This window comes from Cotesia glomerata, linkage group LG5, assembly GCF_020080835.1.
Source record: "Cotesia glomerata isolate CgM1 linkage group LG5, MPM_Cglom_v2.3, whole genome shotgun sequence".
Lineage (NCBI taxonomy): Eukaryota > Metazoa > Arthropoda > Insecta > Hymenoptera > Braconidae > Cotesia > Cotesia glomerata.
Genome location: NC_058162.1, coordinates 9,002,239 through 9,027,601, shown reverse-complemented (window position 1 = coordinate 9,027,601; position 25,363 = coordinate 9,002,239). Strand labels below are relative to the sequence as shown.

General features: G+C 27.7%; 1 protein-coding gene and 1 long non-coding RNA gene across 4 annotated transcripts; one reads left to right on the top strand and one right to left on the bottom strand.

Annotated features, from left to right (window-relative positions):
- The first annotated feature begins 137 nt into the window (after nt 1–137).
- LOC123265097 (multiple C2 and transmembrane domain-containing protein) lies at nt 138–18,528 on the top strand. 2 transcript variants are annotated; one of them, XM_044728717.1, is made up of 13 exons: nt 138–282; nt 4,046–4,332; nt 4,414–4,809; nt 5,186–5,458; nt 5,636–5,778; nt 6,702–6,893; nt 10,276–10,424; nt 10,573–10,978; nt 11,155–11,297; nt 12,119–12,478; nt 12,658–12,925; nt 14,778–15,103; nt 16,057–18,528. In XM_044728717.1, the coding sequence occupies exons 2-13, from the start codon at nt 4,284–4,286 to the stop codon at nt 16,166–16,168; spliced, it is 2,817 nt and encodes a 938-aa protein (XP_044584652.1). In that variant the 5' UTR covers nt 138–282; nt 4,046–4,283; the 3' UTR covers nt 16,169–18,528. The 2 variants fall into 2 exon arrangements, with proteins under 2 accessions (XP_044584652.1, XP_044584653.1); XM_044728718.1 differs by lacking the exons at nt 138–282; nt 4,046–4,332; nt 4,414–4,809; ... (1 more) ...; nt 5,636–5,778; nt 6,702–6,893 and adding an exon at nt 8,228–9,886.
- LOC123265173 lies at nt 10,834–11,229 on the bottom strand. Of its 2 annotated transcripts, none has more exons than XR_006509516.1 (2): nt 11,093–11,229; nt 10,834–11,006 (listed from the first exon to the last, which is right to left on the bottom strand). It is a non-coding gene; the product is annotated as an uncharacterized LOC123265173 (long non-coding RNA). The 2 variants fall into 2 exon arrangements; XR_006509515.1 differs by having other exon boundaries at nt 10,834–11,019; nt 11,093–11,184.
- Nucleotides 18,529–25,363: the final 6,835 nt, after the last annotated feature.

Sequence of the window (25,363 nt, the reverse complement as noted above, 5' to 3'; positions counted from 1 at the left end):
GTAAATATATAGATGGAAGCTTATGGGTCGATAGAGCCTCCTCCACCCACTAATTTTCCATCTTCGTTAGTTAGGTGCTCAGCGTGTTACAATTTTCCTGATAGTTCTCTCTCGTAGACGAGTACGACTCTCGTGTGAGCATGACATGTAGGATTCTAGTCTACTCGGTACACTCTACACTAGGTGGTAGCTAGTTCTGAATTATCAGTTGCCCCGCGTACCGCGTTGACGAGTGTCGATTCGCGACCGAGATGTTCACGGTTCAACTTTACACGCTCTATGGTAATTTTAACATAATTTCTTATTGTTTATCATCTTCACCATTAAATACATCATCATCGTAATAATAATATTATTATTTTATAATATTCTATCAGCACTCCTATATCCTTCCTCGAGTGTTTTATTTTTTATACAATTTAATAATCCTTGAATTTATAATCGATTATTGTTGTTGTTTATTATGCAAATTAGACACGCGTCTTTTTATAATTATTTAATTGTACCTTACGTTACTTAATGTACAAACCCGGGGTGAATAAACTGGATATGAAAAGTGGCTGTTTTGTAGTATGTTTTTATAATATATTTTAATTTATACAGGTGTTTTGCAAAGTTGTAAATATAAATGTGGATAGAGAGTATTTTTTTTATATTATTGATTTGACCTTTGGATTTGCCCTAGAATATTGTTATATTGATTGACAATTGGGTTTTTCTTTTATGTATTTGATCTATTTTTGAGTAATGTACTAAATAGTAAGTTTTGTGACTGTCATATCAAGAGACTTTTTTCTTTTTTTTCGGAGTTATAGTGGGTTAGATAAAAGAAATAAGTTTATTTCAATTTCACTGGGATTTATTAGTTATAAGTTTATTTTATTTCTTCTTCTTTTTTATGTCAGTCTTATATAAAAAAACTTATGTCAAGTATTAAAGTGATTTAATTTTTATAATAACTTTTTTTTTTTAATAATAATAATAATAATAATAATAATAATTTCTTAATAAATAATTTAAAAAAAATATGCTTCTTAATAAAAATATTTGTTTTTTAATTTTTTCATTTAAATAAAATTGAACAAATTCAAGTTGTAAATTCAGTATTGTTACTATAAAAGTAACAGATGTTTCACCATACATTTTTTTTTTCAATATTGAATAACAAAAATTTTTTTGATTAACAAAAAGTTTGTTTCCAATATTTTGATAAATTTTGTTGTTAGTAATAACTGTAAATATTATTTATTCTACTTTAATTATTGAAAAAAATAAATTATAGCAACTATAGCAACTAAATAAGAAGAAGAAAAATTAACTCTCGTAAAATAGCTTCATTAGTATAGTAAGTAATTTCTTATAATTATAGATAAAATATTCAAGTTAAAGTCGGTATAAAGTACTTAAATTTCTACTAAATAGAGGTTTTAAATTTAAAAATAGGGTGCAATTACTTTTGTGAATTGTTAAAAATGTCAAAGTGTCTCAAGTGTGCTATACTTCTGGGCTTTGTTATTATACAAAGGAATAATTTTTTTAATAAATTAAAGGTTCATTGTATAAGGGCGAGACATTAACTGATTACTCAATCAAGCAACGTCTTGTTGATTTAGCCTTCTTCAAGTTACAAGATATAAGTTAATTATATGTACTCAAATGTCACAATTGAAGAATATATTTGTCTTTACACTTAGCAAAGGATATTCTTAGCAAAACAGTAATTTTTGATTTCACATTCAATATTATTTTTTTTTTATTATTTCTAAATTCAAACTTTAAAAACTAATTATGTAATTAATTAATTATTTATTTATTTTTTCAAGCCTAGCTAGCTCAGATGGTCGAGCATGAGACTACGTATTTTTCCACTCTATAAAAAATTTTTACAATTCATACTCACATGTGCCATAGCACAAACAATAATACTAATCTATTATAGAGATGAAGATAAAATAAAAATGAATAATCATCATCATTAACATTTAAGCAATAAAGTTAATTGTAATAATGTTTCTTTAAAATTTGAAATTTCGAGAAAATTATTTATTTATAAAAAAACATTCTAGCTGTAATCTTGCCAAAATAAGATACCGGCAAGTACATTAAAATACAAAGCCCAAGATAATGATAATTTAATTTTGGTGAGATTCGATTACTGCTCTGTAGGATCATAAATCTCTCACACTGTTGTCGCACTTACACAATTAAGTAATCAATATCCTTTTTTTTATCCTTGTTTTTACAGAAAATTTCAATTTTTAAATGTTACTAAACTTAAAACTATCATTTTACTTATCCTTTGAATTTATTCAAAAAGATCAAAGTTGATTTAACTTATAATTAAATATTGAAATTTTTACATAAAATCTTGTCTTTACGGTAACTTTGTCATGAATAAAATTATAAGTATGATCATAGAGTATGAAAATAAAAGCACGTTTATATTAAAATTATAATAGCCTGCTAAAAAATTGCGATAATCAATTTTTCGCTAGTATAATTTTAACTTTATAGGCTCATTATTTTATTATTTTTCTTTAGTACTCATTAAAAAGTTTTTCATTATTGTGTGAATTTAAAATTCTTGGGTTAGTTTTAATATTTAAGTATGTCAAATTTCTTGTGCTTGTCTATTTATAGATCTTTAGATCTAATAGAAATAATTGAGTAATCAATCTTCAAATGACTTTATATAAAATAAATAAGGGTTGTAATCTGACACTTTTGTCAGTGTGCTTTTTAATTATGTTATGACTTATGACTTATGACATGTATAAACCATGCAAGAGGGTTGGACAACCTTTGATTCTATAATCCTCCTCATATATACTCTGGATAACTACATATTTGACTTTACACTGACAAAATGATTACGGTGTAAATCACTATAAAACTTTTATTTCTATTATTATTTTGAGTTTTACTTGTATACCGTTATCTGGTTTTTACAAGGCTGATATCCCCACTCTTTTTTGGGAAATCAACTATATCTCCACTCTTTATTGCGGCTGTAGACCGACTTGTGCCTTCTGTACCGTATTCACCCTGATCCTCACCACTCGGCTATTGGAACAGTAACATTGGAAAACTACACAGAAAACCCATGTTAGTACAGTCGGAGCTGGGTTAAGTCTACAGTGATTGATAAGAAACTCTTCTATATCGATCACTGGAGCATTAGGCCCCTCTCCTAGTGTGCAGAGATCCCTCGCGCTAGCCAACGCCGACTAGAGTGGTCACCCATTCAAGTTGTTGCTTAAATGTGTGATCGCCCAAGTCAGACGTGTGGCGCCCGGCTATTTCTGCCACTTCCAGAGGCTGGCAACGTAACGCACATATTTTTAATTATAATCACTGAAAAATATTGGTGCGTGCTGGGATCGAACCCGGGTCCCACTCTTTCGAAAAGCGAGCACCGAGCTGACCAGGCTATTGCCAGCCTTTTTAACTTTTATTTCTATATTTAACAAATTATTCAATTTCTTTTAAATTGATAAAACACTATTTTAAATTAAAATTTAATGACTAATATTTAGTAATTATTATTACTGTTAATTATTGTTGTGTAAATATTTACAGCTAATTAAATTAAAAAATATTTTATCTCAGTTTCAGTTGAATTGATTAAATTTAATAAAAGTAATTTTTCAGAATTATGTTAATTTACCTATATTTATTTTAGTACGCAAAGTTTTTTTTTAAATGTGAGAATTATCAGCTAAGGTAAAAGCCCCAATAGATGATCACGTACCAGTATATAATCACTCTATGTATTTGTATATCTATATTCACAAATATAGGTATACAAATACATGGAGTGATCATATACTGGTACGTGATCATCTATTGGGGCTTTTACCTTACAGAGTTTTGAAATGAGACTGTCAATTGATTAATTTTATTTCTATACAACATTGTTTATATAATTCAATGATACTTGGTTGACACTTTTCATTGAAAAGTAATAATAATGAACATCAGTTTTAAATTGATAACAATAAAAAAATAAAAAAATTAAATAATGATAAAATTTTTATATTTATAGATTAAACCGGAGAATAAATGGAAAGAAATAAATGTATATAAATTTAAATCGGTCGATGGTGGTGAGTATTAAAGTTGAATATTCATTGAAACCATGCACCTCGCAGCAAATCGTATTGTTTATATCAAAAAACGTTTAAAAAAATTAAAATTACTATCAACAAATTACAAAATAAACCGGCTAATAAATAAAAATTTAGAAAATAAAAAAAATACAACGATTAATACGCGTGTAAATAATGAGCAAGAGTGTGGAATTACTTTCTGGTTCCGAGGACGGTGAACAAGGTAAATACTTTAACAATTATATCACTACTACTAATAGCAATAATTAATCGATCAAATAAAATTGTAATTAACCAACTACAGGGCAAGAAGAAGACAGATCTCGTTTAAATTTAAATGGTAATAGGCAGTTGTCACGAAGTGCCACAGAATTACGAGTTAATAATGAAGAGTTGTCGACGGGCAGGGCGTCTTCGGCCCAACCCTCCCAGCACAGACACTCGCATGTCCAGCAACACCATCACCACCACCACCACCGGCACGTAGCATCGGTGGCCCAGAGGACCCAGACCTTCTTCGCGACCCTTAAAAACCGGTGGGCAAGGGCTCGCAGCAAGGAGCGCAAAAAAGCCAAGGATGCTCACGATTCGACTCACAGTGTTGGTGTCGAGTCTGATTATGCTGCCGATTATTCTTCCGAGCACAGCAAAAGCTCTTCTACGACTCACAGTCCGGCTAAAATTGCACTCAATCATCCAGGTACTTTCTGAAATTATAAATTATAAATTATTAATTTTATTATGAATTATTATATGCTTATATGCATTTTAAATTATAAATTATTGATTTGAGTACTTAAACTCACACACACTTGGTATTATGGAAATTAATTGGTACTTGAAGAATAAAAAAGATTTATGATTATTAGTGCGCTGCATTGCTGAGATGGTTGCTTCCGAATTTAGTAGCGTTTTAAGATGCAACATTTAAATTTTATTACATTTATGTCCTTGATGACTCATGAATTTTTATTAAATTTTTTATTTTCAGTTTACTTTTAAAATTAAAATTTATTGTTCACCTAAAAAAAAAAAAAATTAAATATTGTATTAATTAATGTAATTAAAAATTGCAGAATCTCCTCTAGCCCGTGGAAAATCATCCCTCGAAGACAGTCCGGGAAGATGCAGCGACAACTCATCGAAGCTGTCAGCCCGAGCATCCCGCGAGGCTCAAGACCCCCAAGACCCCATGTCAGGATCTTCATCAGCAGTTCCTTCGACGTATGAGAGTTCTCAGTCAAATGAATTAGCACGGCGACGTGAATTGGCATTGAGACAGCATGCATTTTTCCAGCTGCGTATGCACATTCGCCGAGGTGCCAATCTCGTGGCTATGGATCGATGCGGTACAATTTTTTAATCTTCATCTTCTTTGATATAGAAGTGGTTTACACCCACTTTACCTAGATTATTCTTAACTTTTTCCTTATATATTTTGTGTAGAAATTAAATGTCAGTTAATAGATAATAATGTCATTTAGCGGTTCTATGTGTATGTATGGATGTATTGAACTTTATTACAGGGGCAAGTGATCCTTATGTTAAGATAAAATGCTGCGGTAGATTGTTACATAAATCTCGGACAGTTCATCGTGAATTAAATCCAGTGTGGGATGAAAGTGTCACACTGCCTATTGAAGATCCATTTCAACCTCTTAATATTAAGGTATATTATTATTATTTTTTATTATTACTAGCAAACTGTAGTTACTATGTGATTACCAAGAATTACAAAATAATGAATAAAAAATTTTGGCTTAATGATTTTTTATAACAATATACATAGTTTGGGTACTTTTGAAATAAATTTAAAAAATAAAATTTTTATCATAGGATCAATTACCAATAATTTAATGGAAAAATATCACGGAAAAAAATTATAGAATCATTAAACTATTCAAAACTCTTCCAAAAATTTGACATAAAAAATTTACTATCACCAAAAAATATGTAAAACCGTAAAAAAAAAAATAATAAAGACATTTTATCTTGTACATATGCCAGAAACAAAATTTTCCGTATATTCTTAAATATATAGATTATTATTTTTATTTTTATTGTTGCACGTCTCAACGGAACTATGTTTTATTTTCATAAAATGATGAAAAACATGGGACTCGTCTTGTATCATTTCTATTATTGTTAGAATGCTCTAATATGCCATAAAAAACATCTAGTTATACAGAAGATACTTCAACTTACAAACTTTACGACTCAAGAGTTTTACTAGAGATAGTTAGAGAAGAAAATCCAATTGTAATAATTTTTATGTGGACGTTTGTTAGCTTATATACTAAGGACATAATCATGATCGGTCAATTTGAAAATTTCAATTTCTTCTTATTTATAAAAACAATTTATTTAATTAAAAAAATTCTTAATTAGCTGAAAAAAAAAAATTATTTTTAACTTTTTTAATTAAAACATGATTGATGAAAAAAACAAGCATTTCAGACGTGTACTTTTTAACTTTTTAAATTTACATTATAATTATTATTATTAAATAAAATAACCAATACGACTACTGTCTCATTATTGATTCATCAGAAGTTTGGTGACAAAAGTTGTAATTGAGTTTTCAAATTAAAGGTATTCGATTACGACTGGGGTCTACAAGATGATTTCATGGGCGCGGCGCCGCTGGATCTCACGCAATTCGATTTAGGACAACCTCATGATATTACTTTGAAGCTTAAAGACCCAGCAAGACCGCAAGTTCATCTTGGAGAGATATTCTTAACTGTCACTCTATGGCCGAGAAACCAGCAAGAAAAAGAGCAGGTAGTTTTATTTTTTAAATTCATGGACTGATGTTCGCGGTAAAGAGTTACGAGATAGGACTCACGGCTGTTTCCTTCATGTGCATCCGGTTTTGTTTAGGTTATCGCGGGTTTGTTTCCTGGTAGTAATGCATTTTTGCACTGATAAAAATGCTTAGTATCAAAGATATTTCATATTTATTTATGGAAGATATTTCGTCAAGAAAATTCAAGTGCTGCGTAATTTAAGAAATATGTAATGGAAGATGAGAAAAATGAACTTTTGATGAAAATGACAAGTGACCCGATTGTTAACAAAAAATTCTTACAGTAGAATTTTTCTATTGAAAATTATATTTTTAAATGAAGATATAATTTTATCTTTAAATATTTATGAGTAAAATTATCGGTTGAATGATAATATAAATTTATTTAAAATTTAAATGTATTCCAATGTCGAATGTTTTTTATTATTCTCCTTTATAATTTTCTTTATTAAAAATTTGAGGTATTAAGTATCTTTTTAGTTTAGTCGATAAAAAAATTTTATTATAGAACTATTTGATATTAGACTTGGTAAAGGATTATACGCAGTTAGAATTAAAAAAAAATTTTTGGACTTGAATGAAAACTTAAATGCCCTTTTCTCAAAACTGTCTTTTCAAAGTCGTTCAGCAAGATTTATCAAAAACGACTGATAAGATCAGTCTCTGGTTTTTACACAATTTTTTAAACTACATTTTTTGATAATTGATCTAAGAATTAATAATTACGATAAATATTTTACATTTTTATAAACAATTTAAGGCTAAAATTTTCACCGAAAATCGATATTTTTTTTCATAATTCCTTTGATTAATCACTAGACAATATCTTATATTAACGGATTTTTTTTTCAAATTTTTAAATTTTGATGATTCAAACTGAAGATATCACGTTCACCACAAGACATTTTTTTTAAGGTCTCTTAGAGATTGTCAATAGTAACTAGAAAAACCATTATTTAAAAAAAAAATAACTTGTAATTAAAGTTTCAAGTCACTACTATCAGTCTATAAATTTTAATATTAATCAATTAAAAAGCCTCTTCAAAAAACATGATAAAAAAATTGCTTTTTTTACTTTTTTAAGTGCGTATAACCCATTATTAAAAAAAAGAAGAAAACAACCTTAAAAAATTGATCAAAAAATCCAAAAGCGCAAACTTTCAAATTAAAGTTGTTAACTCTGATTACCAATTTATTTCAAAGAACTCGTATAGTCTCACAAATATTTGAAAACTAACAACTTTAATTACAAGTCTTTAATGAACTAAAAATACCGATCAAAGCCACTAACTCAATACCTGATATTAAATAATAATAAAAAGGCCGAAGCCAAAGCTAAAAAAAATTTATTCCATCAAACTTTTCAATTTAATAATAAAACCTCAATACAGATGAGCTCTTCTAACATTTAAACTCTAAGAACTCCATGATCCGCTTCCATTCACCGTCAATACCTTCCTTTTCATTAGCTTCGTGTCTGATGTCGGATGACTAATGACGCAATTCAAGGTTTTTTTTGTATGGTCTTACATAAAAAAAATAAAGCCGAATCCCGGAAATAGACTAACTTGTTGCGATAGCCAATTGAGTACCGTACGTATAATATCACCGTGTGTATGTTTCTTTCATTTTATTCGGAGTGGGAGGACTTTGCCCGTATTCGTAATATAAGCGTAAGCCGTAGATCCACATCTTTACCTACATTCGTTTCAGACCAACATTAACGTGCACGCCACGATCCTAATATATAATATTCAATATACAATATAAAACATACAGTAATAATGAAAGTGACAAGTGATAATGATAACTAAAGGCCGTCAATAAAGTAATTACTTCAACCTATTTTTTTGGAGTAAAGTAATTTTTATCTTTCGGTCTTTACATCGAATTCTATTGAATATATAAACAATATTTATCATATTTATGTGTGTATATTGCTGTTCTGTGTATTGAGTCCTATCCCCTCTTTAATTTAAACGTACGACTCAGTTAATTTAACATGTAACATATAACATATATAACGTGTCGGAGTATATATCGTGTATCATATAATGATGATGTGTATGTTAATGTACAATTGAGTTTATTATCGAATACAAGGCGGCTTTATTTAATTCGTAGTAAGGCCTCGTAATAACAATTTTTATCTCTTCATTTTATTAGTTTGACTTTTTTTTTTTTTGTTTTAAGTGCATAATTATCAGTTTTTATTACAATAAAATAATAATGATAAGTAATTTTAAAAATACATTGCATGTTTGAAATTAACATGGAGAACGAACTAGGAAATTATAATAACAAAACAGAGTGTGATGACAAAGTTAGTCATGAACATTTCTTCCCGAGTGACGCAATGAGCGATGACATAGAAAGAGATAAAAAAAAAGAAGAAGTTAGTTTAAGAAATGTTGACGACAAAAGTAAACTTGAAGAAGAAGAAGAAAAAAATGGAAACGAGGAAGAGGATAAAAAGTTGACGAGGAGAAAAAATGTCGGGAAGAGAAGATACGGACTGAACATGGACGAGGTGCAAAGACATAAAAAGTCTGTCCAGGCTTTCAAACAGTCGCTGGAAAAAAGGGTGGAAAGTATGGAGAGAATAATCGAGGATAGGGTCGAGAGGATTCTAGAGGAGAAGGCAGATAAACATCCCTGGTTGCAGCCGATAGAGACCTGGATTGTGGATAAATGCAAGAAGGATGTAAGAAAGGACAGGTTGCCCTTGATTTCTAAGGACTCCGAGGGCGAGGAGGATTCCAAGGGCGAAAAGGGAGAACTAGATGGGGGCAATTTTGAGGTGGAGTTTAAAAATAGTGGCGAGCATGAGGAGTTCATTAAAATAATATCCACGCCGGTTCCTGTTATTGAAATTCATGATAAACATAATGGAGAAAATAAACACACGCCTGATTTTATTGATAGATTCAAGGAAGGATGGAAAGAGAAAGTTGAGGATGTTACGAGGGTATTTTTTTTTATTTCTGGAAATGGATAGACATGAAAATTGAGTGTGGGCAGAGAGCTGAAAATATTAGAAAAAATTGTGATACTGAAATTAGCAGACATTTAATAATTGTTTGAATTTTTTCTTTGATTAAATCAGAACAAAAAAAGTATTTTAAAAAAATTGTAGTTTTCTAAATCTTCCATATGTGAAATTTTTCTCTAAATTTTTTTGTAATAATTTTTTCGACAAAAAATTGTCAGATGTCTGCTAATTTAATTTTCATAACAAATTTCTTGATTTTTTTTCGAAATTCACTTGATAAAAAAAATGTTAATAGATATAATTTAAAATGTTTATATAAGAATAAAAATAATTGATAAAAAAATAACTAAAAAATTTGTTTACAGTACTTCCAAAGAACAAACAGATTAGCAGACGTTAACCGGCGACTAAAATCACAAATATGGAGTTCTGTTGTGACAATTGTTCTCGTCGAAGCCAAAAGTTTATTACCTATGGATATCGACGGCCTTTCGGATCCTTACGTTAAATTTAGGTATTTATCATATAAAATAAACAATTAAAATTATAAATAAGTGCTTATCAATATTTCTACTCCTTCCACCACTTCAAGACAATAAATTTAAAATATTTGATAAACAATTTATCTTGAATAAGAATAAAGAAAAAAAAATTTTCTTCAGATTGGGAACTGAAAAATACAAATCAAAGGTCGTGAACAAGACGGTAAACCCCGTGTGGCTGGAGCAATTTGACCTCCATCTGTACGAGGACCCTTATCTGGGTCAGGAACTGGAGGTTACGGTATGGGACCGAGACAAGGGTCACCAAGACGACTTGATGGGCAGAACGACCATTGACTTAGCGGGATTGGAGCGCGAAACGACCCATAGGATTTGGAAAGAACTGGAAGATGGGGCTGGAAGTATTTTTCTATTACTTACTATCAGCGGTACGACTGCCAGCGAAACTATTAGTGATCTTGCTGCCCATGAAGAAACTCCTCAGGAACGCGGTCGGGTCGAAGATAGATATTCCCTCTGGAATTCGTTGCAAAGACCCCGAGATGTTGGGCATCTTACTGTTAAAGTTAGTACTTTTGCTATTTATTATTTATCTGTCTCCAATTTCTGTAATTTAAAATTGAAAAATTAACTTTCAATTTTATTTTTATAGGTCTCAATGATTGAAAAATATACTTACTCTTTTTAAAAATTTATTTCAAATAAATATCCACGTTCTTAATGAAGAATTTTCTCTTTTAGGTCTATAGAGCACAAGGGCTTGCTGCCGCTGACTTAGGAGGAAAAAGTGATCCTTTTTGTGTCCTGGAATTAGTCAATTCACGGTTACAAACCCAGACTGAGTACAAAACTCTGGCACCTAATTGGCAGAAAATTTTTACTTTGTAAGTTCATTAGTAATTTTTAGGAGTTTACGCACTTAGAAGGTAGCAATTTTTTTTTAATTTTTTCTGAAAAAAATTTTCAATTGATTAGTATGAAAATTTATATACTAATAGTAGTGACTTTGAACTTTAATTATTAGTTCTTTTTTTTTATAAACAATAATTTTTCTACCTATGTAGACGATCTCTGGTCCTCTAAAAGGACCTCTGGGAGGTCCTCTAAAAAAAGATGTCTTGCGGTGAGCATAATATGTTCAGTTTGAATAATCGAAATTTGAAAATTTGCAAAAATTCCGTCAATATAAGATATTATCTAATGATTAATCGAAGGATTTATGAAATATCTATTTTTAACGAAATGGCTTTACAGAAAAAATTATCGATTTTCGATGAAAATTTTAGCCTTAAATTGTTTATAAAAATGTAAAATATTTATCGGAATTATTAGTCCTTGGATCAATTATCGAAAAATATAGTTGAGAAAATTTGAGATTGATCTTATCATTCGTTTTCGATAAATCTTACTCATCGACTTTAAACACAGTTTTGAGAAAAAGGCGCTTAAAGTTTTTATCCTTAAATATATGTACATTGCGAAAATGAATTAAAAAAAATTGAATTTTGAAATTCTAAGTGCGTATAATTCTTATTATTATCAAATAAAAAATCAAACTTTTGTTTATTGGATTAAAATTTAAAAGCATGAAAATTTTAGATCAAAAGATTGACGATTAAAACTTGATTTAAAATGTTAATTCCTGACTGTTCAAAATTGTATATTTTAATAAATTAATTAATAATTTATTACTAAAATGTTTCAGTAACGTCAAAGACATAAATTCAGTATTAGAGGTGACAGTGTACGACGAAGACCGTGATCATAAAGTTGAATTTTTGGGCAAAATAGCAATTCCATTACTGAAAATCTGGAATGGTGAAAAGAGATGGTACGCATTGAAGGATAAAAAATTACGCGGACGTGCTAAGGGGAATTTTCCACAAATTTTACTGGAGCTACGCGTGGTCTGGAATGTCGTGAGAGCATGCATTCGCACTCTGAACCCAAAGGAAAAGAAGTACATGGAGCCTGAGATTAAGTTCAAGCGACAAGTTTTTTTGCGCAATGTACTGAGACTCAAGGCTATTATTATGTATTTCATTGACTTAGGAAAATACATCCAGTAAGTTTATTTGATTACAAAAGGCAAATACGAATATAGAGTTGGTATTCAAATAATAATTGTGCCACTTAACTCTGGTTACGTTGTCAGTTGACTATAATTACTCACCAAGCTGCTATTTACTGTTTTAACTTCACTATTATTATTATTACATTATTTATTCGCTATTTGTTTCACAGGAGCTGCTGGGAATGGGAGAGTAAAACGCGGAGTATTGTTGCACTTGTACTGTTTGTCCTCGGGTGCTATTACTTTGAGCCTTATATGATTCCTGTCGCAGCGCTGCTGATTATGCTTAAATATTGCTGCGTTTCATTGTTAACCAGCACTTCCAGTTCTTCATCTTCATTTCAAGTTCATTCTATCACTCATGATTCGGATTTCAATTCTGATGATGGTCCGCCTACTCCAGGCGATGACGATGATGATGAAGATGATAAAGATAAGGTATTACCTGTAACTTAATGTATATTTTCAATTTTAAAGTAATCAGACAAGTATTTTCAAAAGCATACGCGTAATTGTAAAGCCATCTTGAAGCGTTTTTCTTAAGTGTCTGTTCAAAGCAGAGTTAGACAAAAAAAAAAATTTATTATTATTATTATTATTTAATTTTTCAAAAGAATTAGTAATTAGAAAAAAAAAATGATATTATTATTTTTAAAAAGTTAGCAATAAAAAAAAAAATATAATTTTTCGGAGAAAGTTATTAAAAAGAAATTACTACTAAATTTTCTGAAAAATAAGCAATTAAAGCTAATTATCGAAAATACTATTATTGTCCAACACTATTTCAAAGTCGGTGAGCAAGAATTATCGAAAACGAATTATCATTATCATTAAAGAAAACGAAATATCTTATCAGATCAATCTCAAATTTTCAAACAATTTTCTCAACTATATTTTTCGATAATTTATCCAAGGATTAATAATTCCGATAAATATTTTAGATTTTTTAAACAATTTTAGATTGGAATTTTCATCAAAAACCGATATTTTTTTTGTCCAGCCGCTATTTTGTTAAAAATATATATTTTTATAATTCTTTCGATTGACCACTAGATAATATTTTTTATTTATTTAATGCAATCTGAAAATTACAATAGTTTATATTAATAATAATTAATAATATTAATATCTAGTGCATTAATTTGCTCGATTAAATTTTTATCCAGTATATTTAATATGTTAACATAAAAATTCATCTCTTAAAGTCACTCAACATTTTTATTACTTCTTTTTTAAATGTATTACAGCTACTATTGAAAAAATTTCAATCATTAGCATATTCATTCACTGTAGCGAATATCCTATATCTAGAATCACATATTATAAGTCTGCTTGTGTTCTGTGGTAAATCCAGCAATCTTTTTTCTCTAAAAATCCTCGTAGGCACCAATAGTTTTATTTCGTTCACTATCTCCGGACTATCTATTTTATTGTTAATGAAGTTATGGAAGAAACACAAGTCCGTCACTTGAGATTGACGGAATTTTTGCAAATTTTCAAATTTTGATGGTTCAAACTGAAAATATCGTTCTCATCGCAAGACATCTTTTTTGAAAGGATTATTTGTAAAAAAAAAAAAAAAGAAAATTTTCTTCAGAAAAAATGATCAAAAAATTGCTTTTTTGGCCTTTTAAGTACGTGTAAAAGTATAAATGTAGCAGATATGATTCATGCAATTTCGTTCTTATAATTGAATTTATGTATTGTTTTAATATCTATACGTATGTTCCAAAATATATTATAATTTTGATTTCATCATTGTACTAATAGGAATATTATCACTTCATAATCGTAAGAATGTAGCATTAAAATTAATGTTTTTATTTTTGTTATTATTTCAACGTTTTAAGAATAGTAAATAATAGCAAACAATTCGACAGAATAAATTCAGAATTTAAAATAGTTTCTTACAGAAAGTTTTACGGATTTGCATTAATGTCAAATCTTTATCGCATTTTTACGGCATTGTCAAAATTGTGAGAAAGCGAAAAATGTTTGATGTAATAGCTTATTACATAAAATTGCAGACAGACGTTTAACTTTTATTTTTATTTCGTAATAACACTATCTTTACAAGCTTGTTAAATCGGTGATTTAATGTTATTATACCTTGAAGTACGGTATTAATCTTCTGCTGGCTGATTTACTGAGCAATAATTCATATTTTATGTTAACTAATAACGTTAATTATAATTTTGAGATTGATGAGTGTCATAAGTTTAGATATAAATATTTATAGTTACAGTTAATAATATATAATTGTTTATTAATTTTTGTATTAATCTTACAGGAAGAGAAGAAAAGTCTAAAAGAGCGATTGCAAGCAATTCAAGAAGTTACGCAGACAGTTCAAAACTCAATTGGCTACATCGCGAGTCTTTGTGAACGAGTTAAAAATCTCTTCAACTTCACCGTACCTTACCTGAGTTACCTGGCGATGATCCTAACTGTTCTTGGTAGCATCGTGTTATACTTGGTGCCCATACGTTACTTAATTTTGGCCTGGGGAGTCAATAAGTTCTTCAGGAAACTTTTGAGGCCCCACTCAATTCCGAACAATGAGGTCCTGGATCTTATTTCTCGATTGCCTGATGATGAAGATCTTCTTAGTTACAGGTAAATTTTTAATCACCAGATCTGAAATCAATACAAAAAATACAAAAATTAATATCATTCAATTATATTACGGCTTACGGAAATGAGATTTTTATTGTCCATATTCTTATGATTTCAACACAAATTTTCTTATTTTGAGAAATATTGCTCAGTTAACTGCAGAATTTTAAATTGAACTAGACAAGAAATTTTAAAAACTCCAAGTTTTTATAAAGTTCAGTTTTGAATTCTATTCTGAAAGAAATTTTTTGTTAGGACAATATAAAACAAGTTATGGTTATAAATTATTATGGTAGCATGGTGATAAAAAATCATTAGTTATGATAACAAAACATAAGTTGTGATAACTAATTTAATCTATATGTTATATTAAAAAAACAGTTTTGTTATTGCGGCAGAACCCTTTAGTTAGTTCAACAAAACAATTTAGCTAGATTGACAAATTAGTTTGTTGAATCAACTAAATTCTTTCAAAGGAATAACAAATATTTTTTTTTGATTAACAAAAAATATTTTGTTGCAGTAACATTAATTAGTTAGTTGGTCTTACAAATTTTGTTGTTGAACTAGATAAATTCTTTGTTAAAATAACTAATAGCTACAAAAACAAATTTATTTTTTTAAGACAATGAATAAATTCTGTTATTTTAAGAAAATCAGCTAATTAGTGATAACGAAATAATTCAGTTGTAACAACGAACAGATATTGTTGTTCCAATAAAATGACTGTTGTTAAGACAAAAAATGGATTTAGCGGTATTAAAAACTGATTTTTTTGTTGCAACTTGGCTCACTTTGTTAAAATAACTAATCAATTTATTACCATAAGGAAACTCATTTTTTACTACAACATTTTTTTCTTCAATCTCTATTTTTCTTAGTTTAACAAAATCCTTTTTTTGAATTATGTTAAATTAAGCTATTTTTGAGTTAATTTTAAAAATAAATTTCAGAGAGTTAAAACCAATGCCAACAGCAGATTGTGAAAAAGCGTCAACATCAAGTCCCAGCAGTAATGCAACGTCAAGAAGAGAACAAAGAAAGAGACATAACAAAGCTGCGTAACGAAATGCCCCGCGGCCATCGGATGTCGCGGGAACGCGGACTACAAACATCCTTAGATCAGTTCTAACACGTGGTAATAAATTGTTGTCTTATCAGTATCGTCGTAAAAACTCAACAGATTCAAATGATAAAGACTGATAATTATTGTCGTGAATATTTATGAATTATGGACACGTGATTTATTGATTGGTGTTGACGGAAATTTTTTTTTCTAGTCAATGTTTCAAATAATTATTAGTAAGTAAGAGTGAGATAAAATGCAGAAAGTCTTTAAATCTGTGATGGGACAAGAGGGAGGTGTTGATTGTGCTGTTAGTTAGTTAGTCAGTCAGTTAGTTAGTTATTAGTTATAATATTTTAGAGATACTTATTAAATAGCTAATTTAATTCTCGATCGACGAAAACGGTCGCTTTTATACGGCTAGTTTAATTATTTATTTATTGAGAATTTTTTTTTCTATAGGGTTTATAGGATTGATATATTTAGTAATTGATAAATTGTTGATGTGGATTATTAATATTATTATTGTTCATATGATTATGATTATAATTATTATTATAATGACAGTCGGTTGAGTAACAAATTATTGTACGATATGAAAAGGGTTATAAGTAAATGAATAGTTAATAATTAAGACTGTCAATAATTGCGTCCATCGATGTCATTTAGGATATGCAATTTTTAAACACGCGATGTTTATACCTATGTGATTTTTAATCAATTAATATTGTTAATAATTCTTAAGTCGTACAGAATATGTATTTTGTTTTTCATTTTATTTGTTTGATGAATTTTTGAAAATTAATATTTTTACATTGATTCATTTATAACTGTGACAATTTTTTAAATTTTATAAAAAAAATTAATTTTAATTTGAGAAAGCAGAAAGATTGTTATGAGAAAAGGAATGTTTATTTTTTAGTTTAAGAATTGATTGTAGTTTTGGAAGATACGATTTTAGAATTATTGATAATTATATAATAAATAAATAAATAAATTAAAATAATTGAATAAAAAATATATCGATACCCAGCACTGGGACTGGCTAAGACGCAAAACAAACCGAAATAAATAAATAAAAGTAAAAAATTTTATATGGAAAAATAAAAATATTTATCTCGACGAAATTAGTCGAGCTTCTTCAAACTTCTCTTTATCAAACAGTCTAATTAATAATAAATATTTAAATCAATAAATAAAATAACGAACTATCATAATTTTTTTTATCAACGAACCTATTTAAGTGCTTCATTCATAATTCAGTGTTTTTCAATAAAAACTCATACACTTGACACTTACACGCATTTATTTTCATTTGAGAGTAGTTCATTGAGTATTTAGACTTTTTTTTTGTGAATCAGTTAAAACAGAAATTATATTAATGAGTATTATACATTGATATTATAGTCAGATAATAATAGTCTTTTTTCTATGTATTTTTCTACTCTCTGTTTTGTATTTGTCTACCAATTAGTATTAATTAATTACTTAATTAATTTTAAAAACTACCTAATAAAGTAAATTAAATATTTTAGTGTATACAATTTTTTCTATCTCTTTTAAACTCTCTTCTGACAAATTTTAAAGTCTTCAATAAGTTCTTCCTTAATTGGATCATTACAATTACATTACATAATTTATACATATAAATATATTTAAAATATATCGATTAATAATCACTATATTGACAAAATTAAAGTACACATTAACACATAATCATGCGCGCAAAAAATGATAAAAGAAATGAATCAACTAAGAAAAGTAATTAAATATATTTTTTATTGTGAAATATTAAAGAGTTTTTTTAAATTTAAATTTTGTGGAGACAGAAGAAGAAATTAGACAGAAATAAATAAAATAATAAAATAAATGGTGAATGATAAATTATAACATAAGCGATTAAGTCGGTCCGATTAAAAATCTCGCACTAAAAGCTTTCAAAACTCTTTTATTAAATTAATGAATAATTAAAAAAAATAGCTAAAAATTTTGAAGCAATCTGTGGTTCAAATAGTGACTCTATTTCATTTGTAATCTGTAAATAATAAATTAAAATAAAACGAAGCGCACTTGTTGAAAATAAAAACGTGCACGAATCTTCGTTTGAATATTTCGACTGATAGGAAAAAAATAATTTATAATTATATGTGTTATTGTATAAGTTGGTTACAAGAGAATCGAATTATTGAATTTTAAAATATTGTGGATATTTATAATACTAACGATGTTCTGTTAAAGGTTGCGCTTTATTGTTGGATAAATTTGCGTACTTATTGAAAATAAAAATAAAAATAATAAATTTAATAAATTCAAGAGTCATTGTTATATTCGTGATAAATAAAGATTGATTAAAATCTCATCCTATTGTTTTACTAAATACTTATTTAATACTTCCAACTATCAATGCTTTGAATTCCAAACATTCTTCCCAAATATTTTCCAATGACACCAATTTTCTCATACTTTAATTCATCCATATTGCGGTCACATAGTTTCCTCCTTCTTTTACCTACTAAAACTTTTCACAGCTAAAACTTAAAAAGTTAAAAAACAATGTTTCTTCCCGAAGAAACATGCAGAATAAATTTACAGGTTTTTTACAAAAATAAATAAAAAAATACTTTATAAATAAACATTTACAGTTAACTCATTTTACCACTGTCTCATAACTCAAAAGCATAATTAATTTCCTCGGAAGTCTAAATAAAAAAAAAATAATATACAATTACTAAAATCATTAGCATAAACATATAAATGCCACCGAATCACATTTCCTTAAATTTTTATAGCGGCAAACGGAGAAAGTGAAGAGATACTTTTTTATTATTTTTCGCATGAGATAATTGTTGTAAATGTATAAATTTCTCATACATTTTTTTTTATTATTTTGTCATGTTACGTACGTCAACGTGAGAACTTGTTTTTATTCTCATTCTTATTCTTAATTCAACTTTATTATTATTATTATTATTATTATTATTATTATTATTATTATTATTAACAAAATTAAAAATTATCATCTAAGTAAGAAAACGAGAAAAATTTTCTCGATGATTTATTTTATGGTGAAAATGTTTTTCAAAATTTATTTAAGAAAAAATTCAAATTATTTGTTCTATTAATTAAAAATATAAGAAAATCAATCAAAAAATTTTTTCTAATCATAATTTTTAATTTTCAATAGTCATATAATGACTCCAAATATTAAATTCATTATTATTACTCTTCTTATCGATACTAAATTTTCTACATAGAAAAAAAAACTTCTTGCACCAAGAAAATTTTAAGGAAGACAAAAGTTATTTTGGAGCAAGAAGAAATTTTCTTGGCTTAAGAAACTTTGACTTAATTCAAGAAATTTTCAATCTTCCTTAATATTTTCTTGAGCCAAGAAAATTTACCACTCAAGAATTTTTTTTTTCAGTGTACAATTAAATTTTTGCACCTCATTACTGTCATCTATAATTCTAAAAAAACTAAAAAGCTATAAACAATAAAAATCTATAATAGACGGGCCTTCAATAAAAAAAAAAAAAATACAAAAAAGGTATAAACGGCCTAGACCTTGTTCGACGGTGAAAGTAAAGGCCGTGTCAATCTTTAACTTGTTACTTATATTATCATCATTACATTATATATTTTTTATTTACTTTTAAAGTAAAGACTCTTCTGTTATGTCTAGTCGGACATGAACGTCGCATCGTATCCGACATTGACAGTATTGCCCGATTAGATTGGCCATGACTTAGAACGTCATTTAATAAATATGTCCCCATATACCGAGTAATAATAATCGTTGGATGGGATTACTCGGCGGTAATTGACGGATTTATTTGTTGGTGTTTTTTATTCATAAATAATAAATGAAAAATGTTTCATGTTTATCGTCGAAAGTTTTGTTAAAAGATCCGGTTGATCCAGTTTTCATTTTATTTTCCTTGATAGGCGCTCAATGTCAAGGTACTTTGCATCTTTAATGCAGAGTAGAGATGGAAGATGAAAGCATGCTCATGTTTGTATAATATGAACAAAATTAATATATACATATATATAAATATTGAGGTAAAGTATTTAAGTATTATATGAGAGTTGGATAAAAATGGTGATGTATTAAAATTTCTAAAGCGATTGTAAAAACGTAAGTTGCGTGTGACCTGTTCCGCATTCGTGCTGAGAATTTATTCGGTGGGTGGTAATCAGATTCGGTTGATATAAGTTGCCTAGATTCGGCTACAACGATAACTATAAGTGACTAAAACGCACAATCTAATGGATAAAACACTTATGGTCAGCGACAAGATCTGTAAGCGAAGTTATAAGTTGGTTCGCTGAACGTAAGAACTAATATGAGAATGAGAAGTAAGAAGTAAGGTGTAGTTACAACTTACAATATAAATACATATAATAATGATAATAAAAATAAATAGTAGGTCAACCACACCGTCCGAAGAATGTGGGTCAAGTTTGCGGCTTCGGACATCCGTTGTCAGACCGGTCTTCTTTCTCTTCCTCTTAGTTTTTGAGTTATAGCAATAAGTATCGAGAAATTAATTTCCGCGCTTTATTTTTTGTTACGTGAGTTGTATTGATGAAAAAAAAAAAATTAAATTCATTTAACAGCTTCTTTTGGTTAGGAGGTTTAATTTATTTGTTTATGAAATTAAGAATATGAGTTGTAGAGAAAAGTCGAAATTTTTTAAAAATTTTTGTGACCTTGGTAGATTTTTTACTTTAAATAAATATTCAATGAATTAAGATTGATTTTTTTTTAACTAAAAAAATTTTTTTTTGTATTTAATTGAGAATTTTGAAATTTTAAGTTTGTAATTGAAATTTACGTTTTTAATCATTTTGAATAAATCAAAATTATTATAGTGTAAAATTATTCATAAATTTTTATTGTTGTAAAAATTTTTTATCAACAAAAATAATTTTTTTTCGATTTTATGAAACAATACTCTTACCAAATGTGTTAAAATTGTTAAATGCTATTGTAACTTATAGCTCTTTAGAATTATATGAATTTCTTCAAAGAATTTTTCGAAAAATTTTTTATAGTTGATTTTGTAAAAAATGTCAATAAAAGAAATTTTATTTTTTGCAAAAAAACTTGAGAAGTTTTATTGATAGCTATTTCAGCTCATTTGCGCTCAATTCACCATCGTTCAAAAATACAATCGAAAAATTTTTAGAAAAAAAACATCCTATTGTATATTAAAAGTAATAAAAATAAAAAAAATGGAGCAAAAATCAATCTGTCAATCACGTTTCGATAAATTATAGTAAATTATTCATACTCGAACCACTTGAAAATCTAACCAATCATTTTATTTTGAACTTAAATTCTAAATCCTGTAAATTCTAACATTCATCGAATAAATTCGATTAAAAATTACAAAATGAGTATAGAGAGATTTTGAAATTAAAACAACCTTTTTCCTTAGTTTTATATGACAGATAAATTTTAAATGAAAGAAAAATTGTACCAACATTTTTTTTATTTTCTATAAGCAGAATTTTTTGATTAATTCTCTTTATAGTAATTTATTTGTTAGGAAATCCTAAAAATTGTCATGTAAAAGTTAATTTCAGTAACATGAAAGTAATTAATTTTATTGAATTAAACGTAGTAATGTTTAAAGTGATTTATTATTTTTCACTTTTTACGTTAGGATTTATCAACAAGATTTAAAAATAAAATAATATTTATCACAATTTGGTTCAATTTTCCGAAGTCAAGTTTTTTAAAAATATAATAAAAATTAACAAATCTAAACTTCAGATATTTTTTAAGTATTTGATAATAATTTGGCATATGAAACTTGTTTTAGCCAATAAAAATTTATTTTAGTCTAAAAACTCCATACTCGTATATTTTTCGGATTAAAATTCAAATTAGCTTTGCTCCACAATAAATAAATTTGAAAAATTAATCAAAATTTCTAACAGTTTTCTAAATAATAATCTCAATAAAATAATTTATCTTTTACCAGAAAAAATGAATATTTAATTTAACATCGACATAAATATGAATATCTCGAGATCTATATACATACATACATCTGACATGAATATAAATTTTTTTTTTGTCTGGGTCCACATACCCAAGAAGTGAAAGTAAGATCATACTCTTACCTCTCACCAATAACAACTTAAACTCACTGCGCCTATAAATAAAATTAAACATTATTATATATTACAATATATAGAGACGTTTAAAATTCTCCGAGAACACTTTTCAATTACGATCTCAATCTATCATCCATTAAAAACTAAATAAAGCACTCAGCCCGGTTAAGTATCGCTATAAGTTAAAAGTTAAAAGTTATAATGTTTAATTTAAATTTAAATACCGCCCGATTATTATTATCATTTTCGATGATTTTTCATTGGTGAGATTCAGACCAAGACACATTATCTTTAATGTCGATCACAAAAGTCAACACAATAAACTATTTATAGGGTAATAAGGCAATGAAATGATAAATAATGAATAATAAGTTAAGTAGCGATGAATTAAATTCTAATGAAAACTGGAATCCATAAAGATATTATGGTATAGTTAATACAATAATTTATAATAAAAAATAATAACAGAGAAAATAGTTTCGCATGGTAAGCCACATTCGCGATATAATATATAATATATAATAATAATAATAATAATTGCGGAATTTAAAATATAAATAGCAATAGTGAAGAGTCGTGACCTACTTCCGGTCAAGTTCATTGCTCATCTGTTCGGTGCAGGTTTAACAAGCTTCAAGCTCGTCTTCATATTATTATATTATATTATATTAATAACTAGTCATTTAACCTTTGGTTACTTTGGTGGTATAGGTGGATAAGTAACGCGACTTACTGAGTTAAATCCGTGAAACCTCTAGCTGATTTCCATTCTGCGGTGTAAAGTCACGTTTAAATATTTCTCTTATCTTAAGGTTGTTGAATGCTATACTTAACTTTTATTTTATTTATATTTAATATGACTACTTGTACTTTTGTTTAACTACAGACTGCACCACTAATGGAAGAGTTAAATATTAAGTATCAAGTAGACGCTCAAAAAGCAGTTGGTAATTTAGCATCTTTTTATTTGTTGAGCGCTACATAGATCTGGAGAAATTTGGTGAATAGTCCGTGGAACATTTTTGTAATTATAGTTGGACTATTGTCATTGTTATGGGTGTTGATACTTTCTGATTTACGAATTTCTATTAGAAACTATTAGGTGATTTTTTTATTTTATTTGTTTAAAGAATTTATTAAGAATAAAATTTTTACAATGATTCATTTATAACTGTAACGATTTTTTCAATTTTATAAAAAAAGTTTGATGAAATTAATTGAATATTTTAGTGGATACAATTTTTTCTATCTCTTTTAAACTCTCTTCTGACAAATTTTAAAGTCTTTAATAAGTTTTTCCTTCATTGGATCATTACAATAAATAAAATAACGAGCTATCATACATTTTTTTATCAACGAATCTATTTAAGTGCTTCATTCATAATTCAGTATTTTTCAATAAAAACTCACATACTTGACACTTACACGCATTTAATTTCATTTGAGAGTATTTGATTGAGTTATTACTTTTTTTTTATGAATTAAAACAGAAATTGTATCAGTATCATACATTGATGTTAAAGTCAGAATGATGACTAATAAGGTCCAACTTAAACATAAGATGTAAAGATTTCAGAGGGAATATGGATCAATGAATAGAATATGCTACTGCATCTTAGGCCGCAACGTTACGATATACAAAAAACTTTAAATAAAACGACTCACACCAAATTAAACGTTGCGACCTAAGATGCAGTAGCATATTCTATTCATTGATCCATATTCCCTCGGAAATCTTTACATGATATAGTCAGATGATAGCCTTTTTTCTATGTATTTTTCTACTCTCTGTTTTGTATTTGTCTACCACTTAGTATTAAATAATTACTTAATTAATTTAAAAAACTACCAAATAAAGTAAATTGAATATTTTAGTGTATACAATTTTTTCTATCTCTTTTAAACTCTCTTCCGACAAATTTTAAAGCCTTCAATAAGTTCTTTCTTCATTGGATCATTACAACTACATTACATAATTTATACATATAATTGTATTTAAAATATATCGATGAATAATCACTGCATTGAAAAAATTAAAGTACACATAATCATGCGCGCAAAAATGATAAAAGAAATGAATCAATTAAGAAAAGTAATTAAATATATTTTTTATTGTGAAATATTAAAAAGTTTTTTTAAATTTGAATTTTGTGGAGACAGAAGAAGAAATTAGACAGAAATAAATAAAATAATAAAATAAATGATGAATGATAAATTATAACATAAGCGATTAAGTCGGTCCGATTTAAAATCTCGTACTAAAAGCTTTCAAAACTCTTTTATTAAATTAATGAATAATAAAAAAAAAAAAAAATCTGAAAATTTTGAAGCAATCTGTAGTTCAAATAGTGACTCTATTTCATTTGTATTTAATCTGTAAATAATAAATTAAAATAAAACGAAGCGCAACTCTTGCAAATAAAAACGTCCGATTAAAAATCTCGCACTAAAAGCATGCAACACTCTTTTATTAGATTAAAAAATAATTAAAAAAAAAAAATATGTACATTAGTGATTGAAATATTATAAGCCGTAATTTAGACCTTCTCTTCTGATCGATAATTTTCTCATAGAATACTAATTATTCAGAGTAATAAAATCATTAGATAATCGTTACAGAATGACAAAAATATGAGTCATAGGTCGCCGTGAGAAACATACTCTCTATTCAATGGCGATCATACAAGCGAATTAAAATTGCCATTCACTTTTACTCCTTCGGACAATTTGATTCTATGTAACTAATAAATATTTTCTCAGCATTCAATAGAATTTGAAAAAATAAAAAAAATCTACAAAACAAAACAAGTCGAAAGAGAACAAAACAACAAATTTAATAAACTGTAAAGGCCAAAAAAACAGGATTACATGATAAACCCACATTAAATCCTGTATCAAACTGTACTCTATTGTGTATCAGTGTACAGTCTAGGGAAAAGATATTTATCGTTCGACTTAGAAAAATTCGAAAACCGTGTCACGATTTCTTGCGTCGTGCCGGTTGACTCGCGCCAGTCGATTCACTTTGTAATCAATTCCGTCTTTAGTTTATATATTAAAGAATA

What these genes read in the sequence shown, in the direction of transcription:
- LOC123265097 (XM_044728717.1), top strand. Translation starts at nt 4,284, where the DNA reads ATGAGCAAGAGTGTGGAATTACTTTCTGGTTCCGAGGACGGTGAACAA. An exon ending in ACCAGCAAGAAAAAGAGCAG is followed by an intron (nt 6,894 to 10,275) that starts GTAGTTTTATTT and finishes ATTTGTTTACAG; the next exon opens with TACTTCCAAAGAACAAACAG. An exon ending in TGGCAGAAAATTTTTACTTT is followed by an intron (nt 11,298 to 12,118) that starts GTAAGTTCATTA and finishes AAAATGTTTCAG; the next exon opens with TAACGTCAAAGACATAAATT.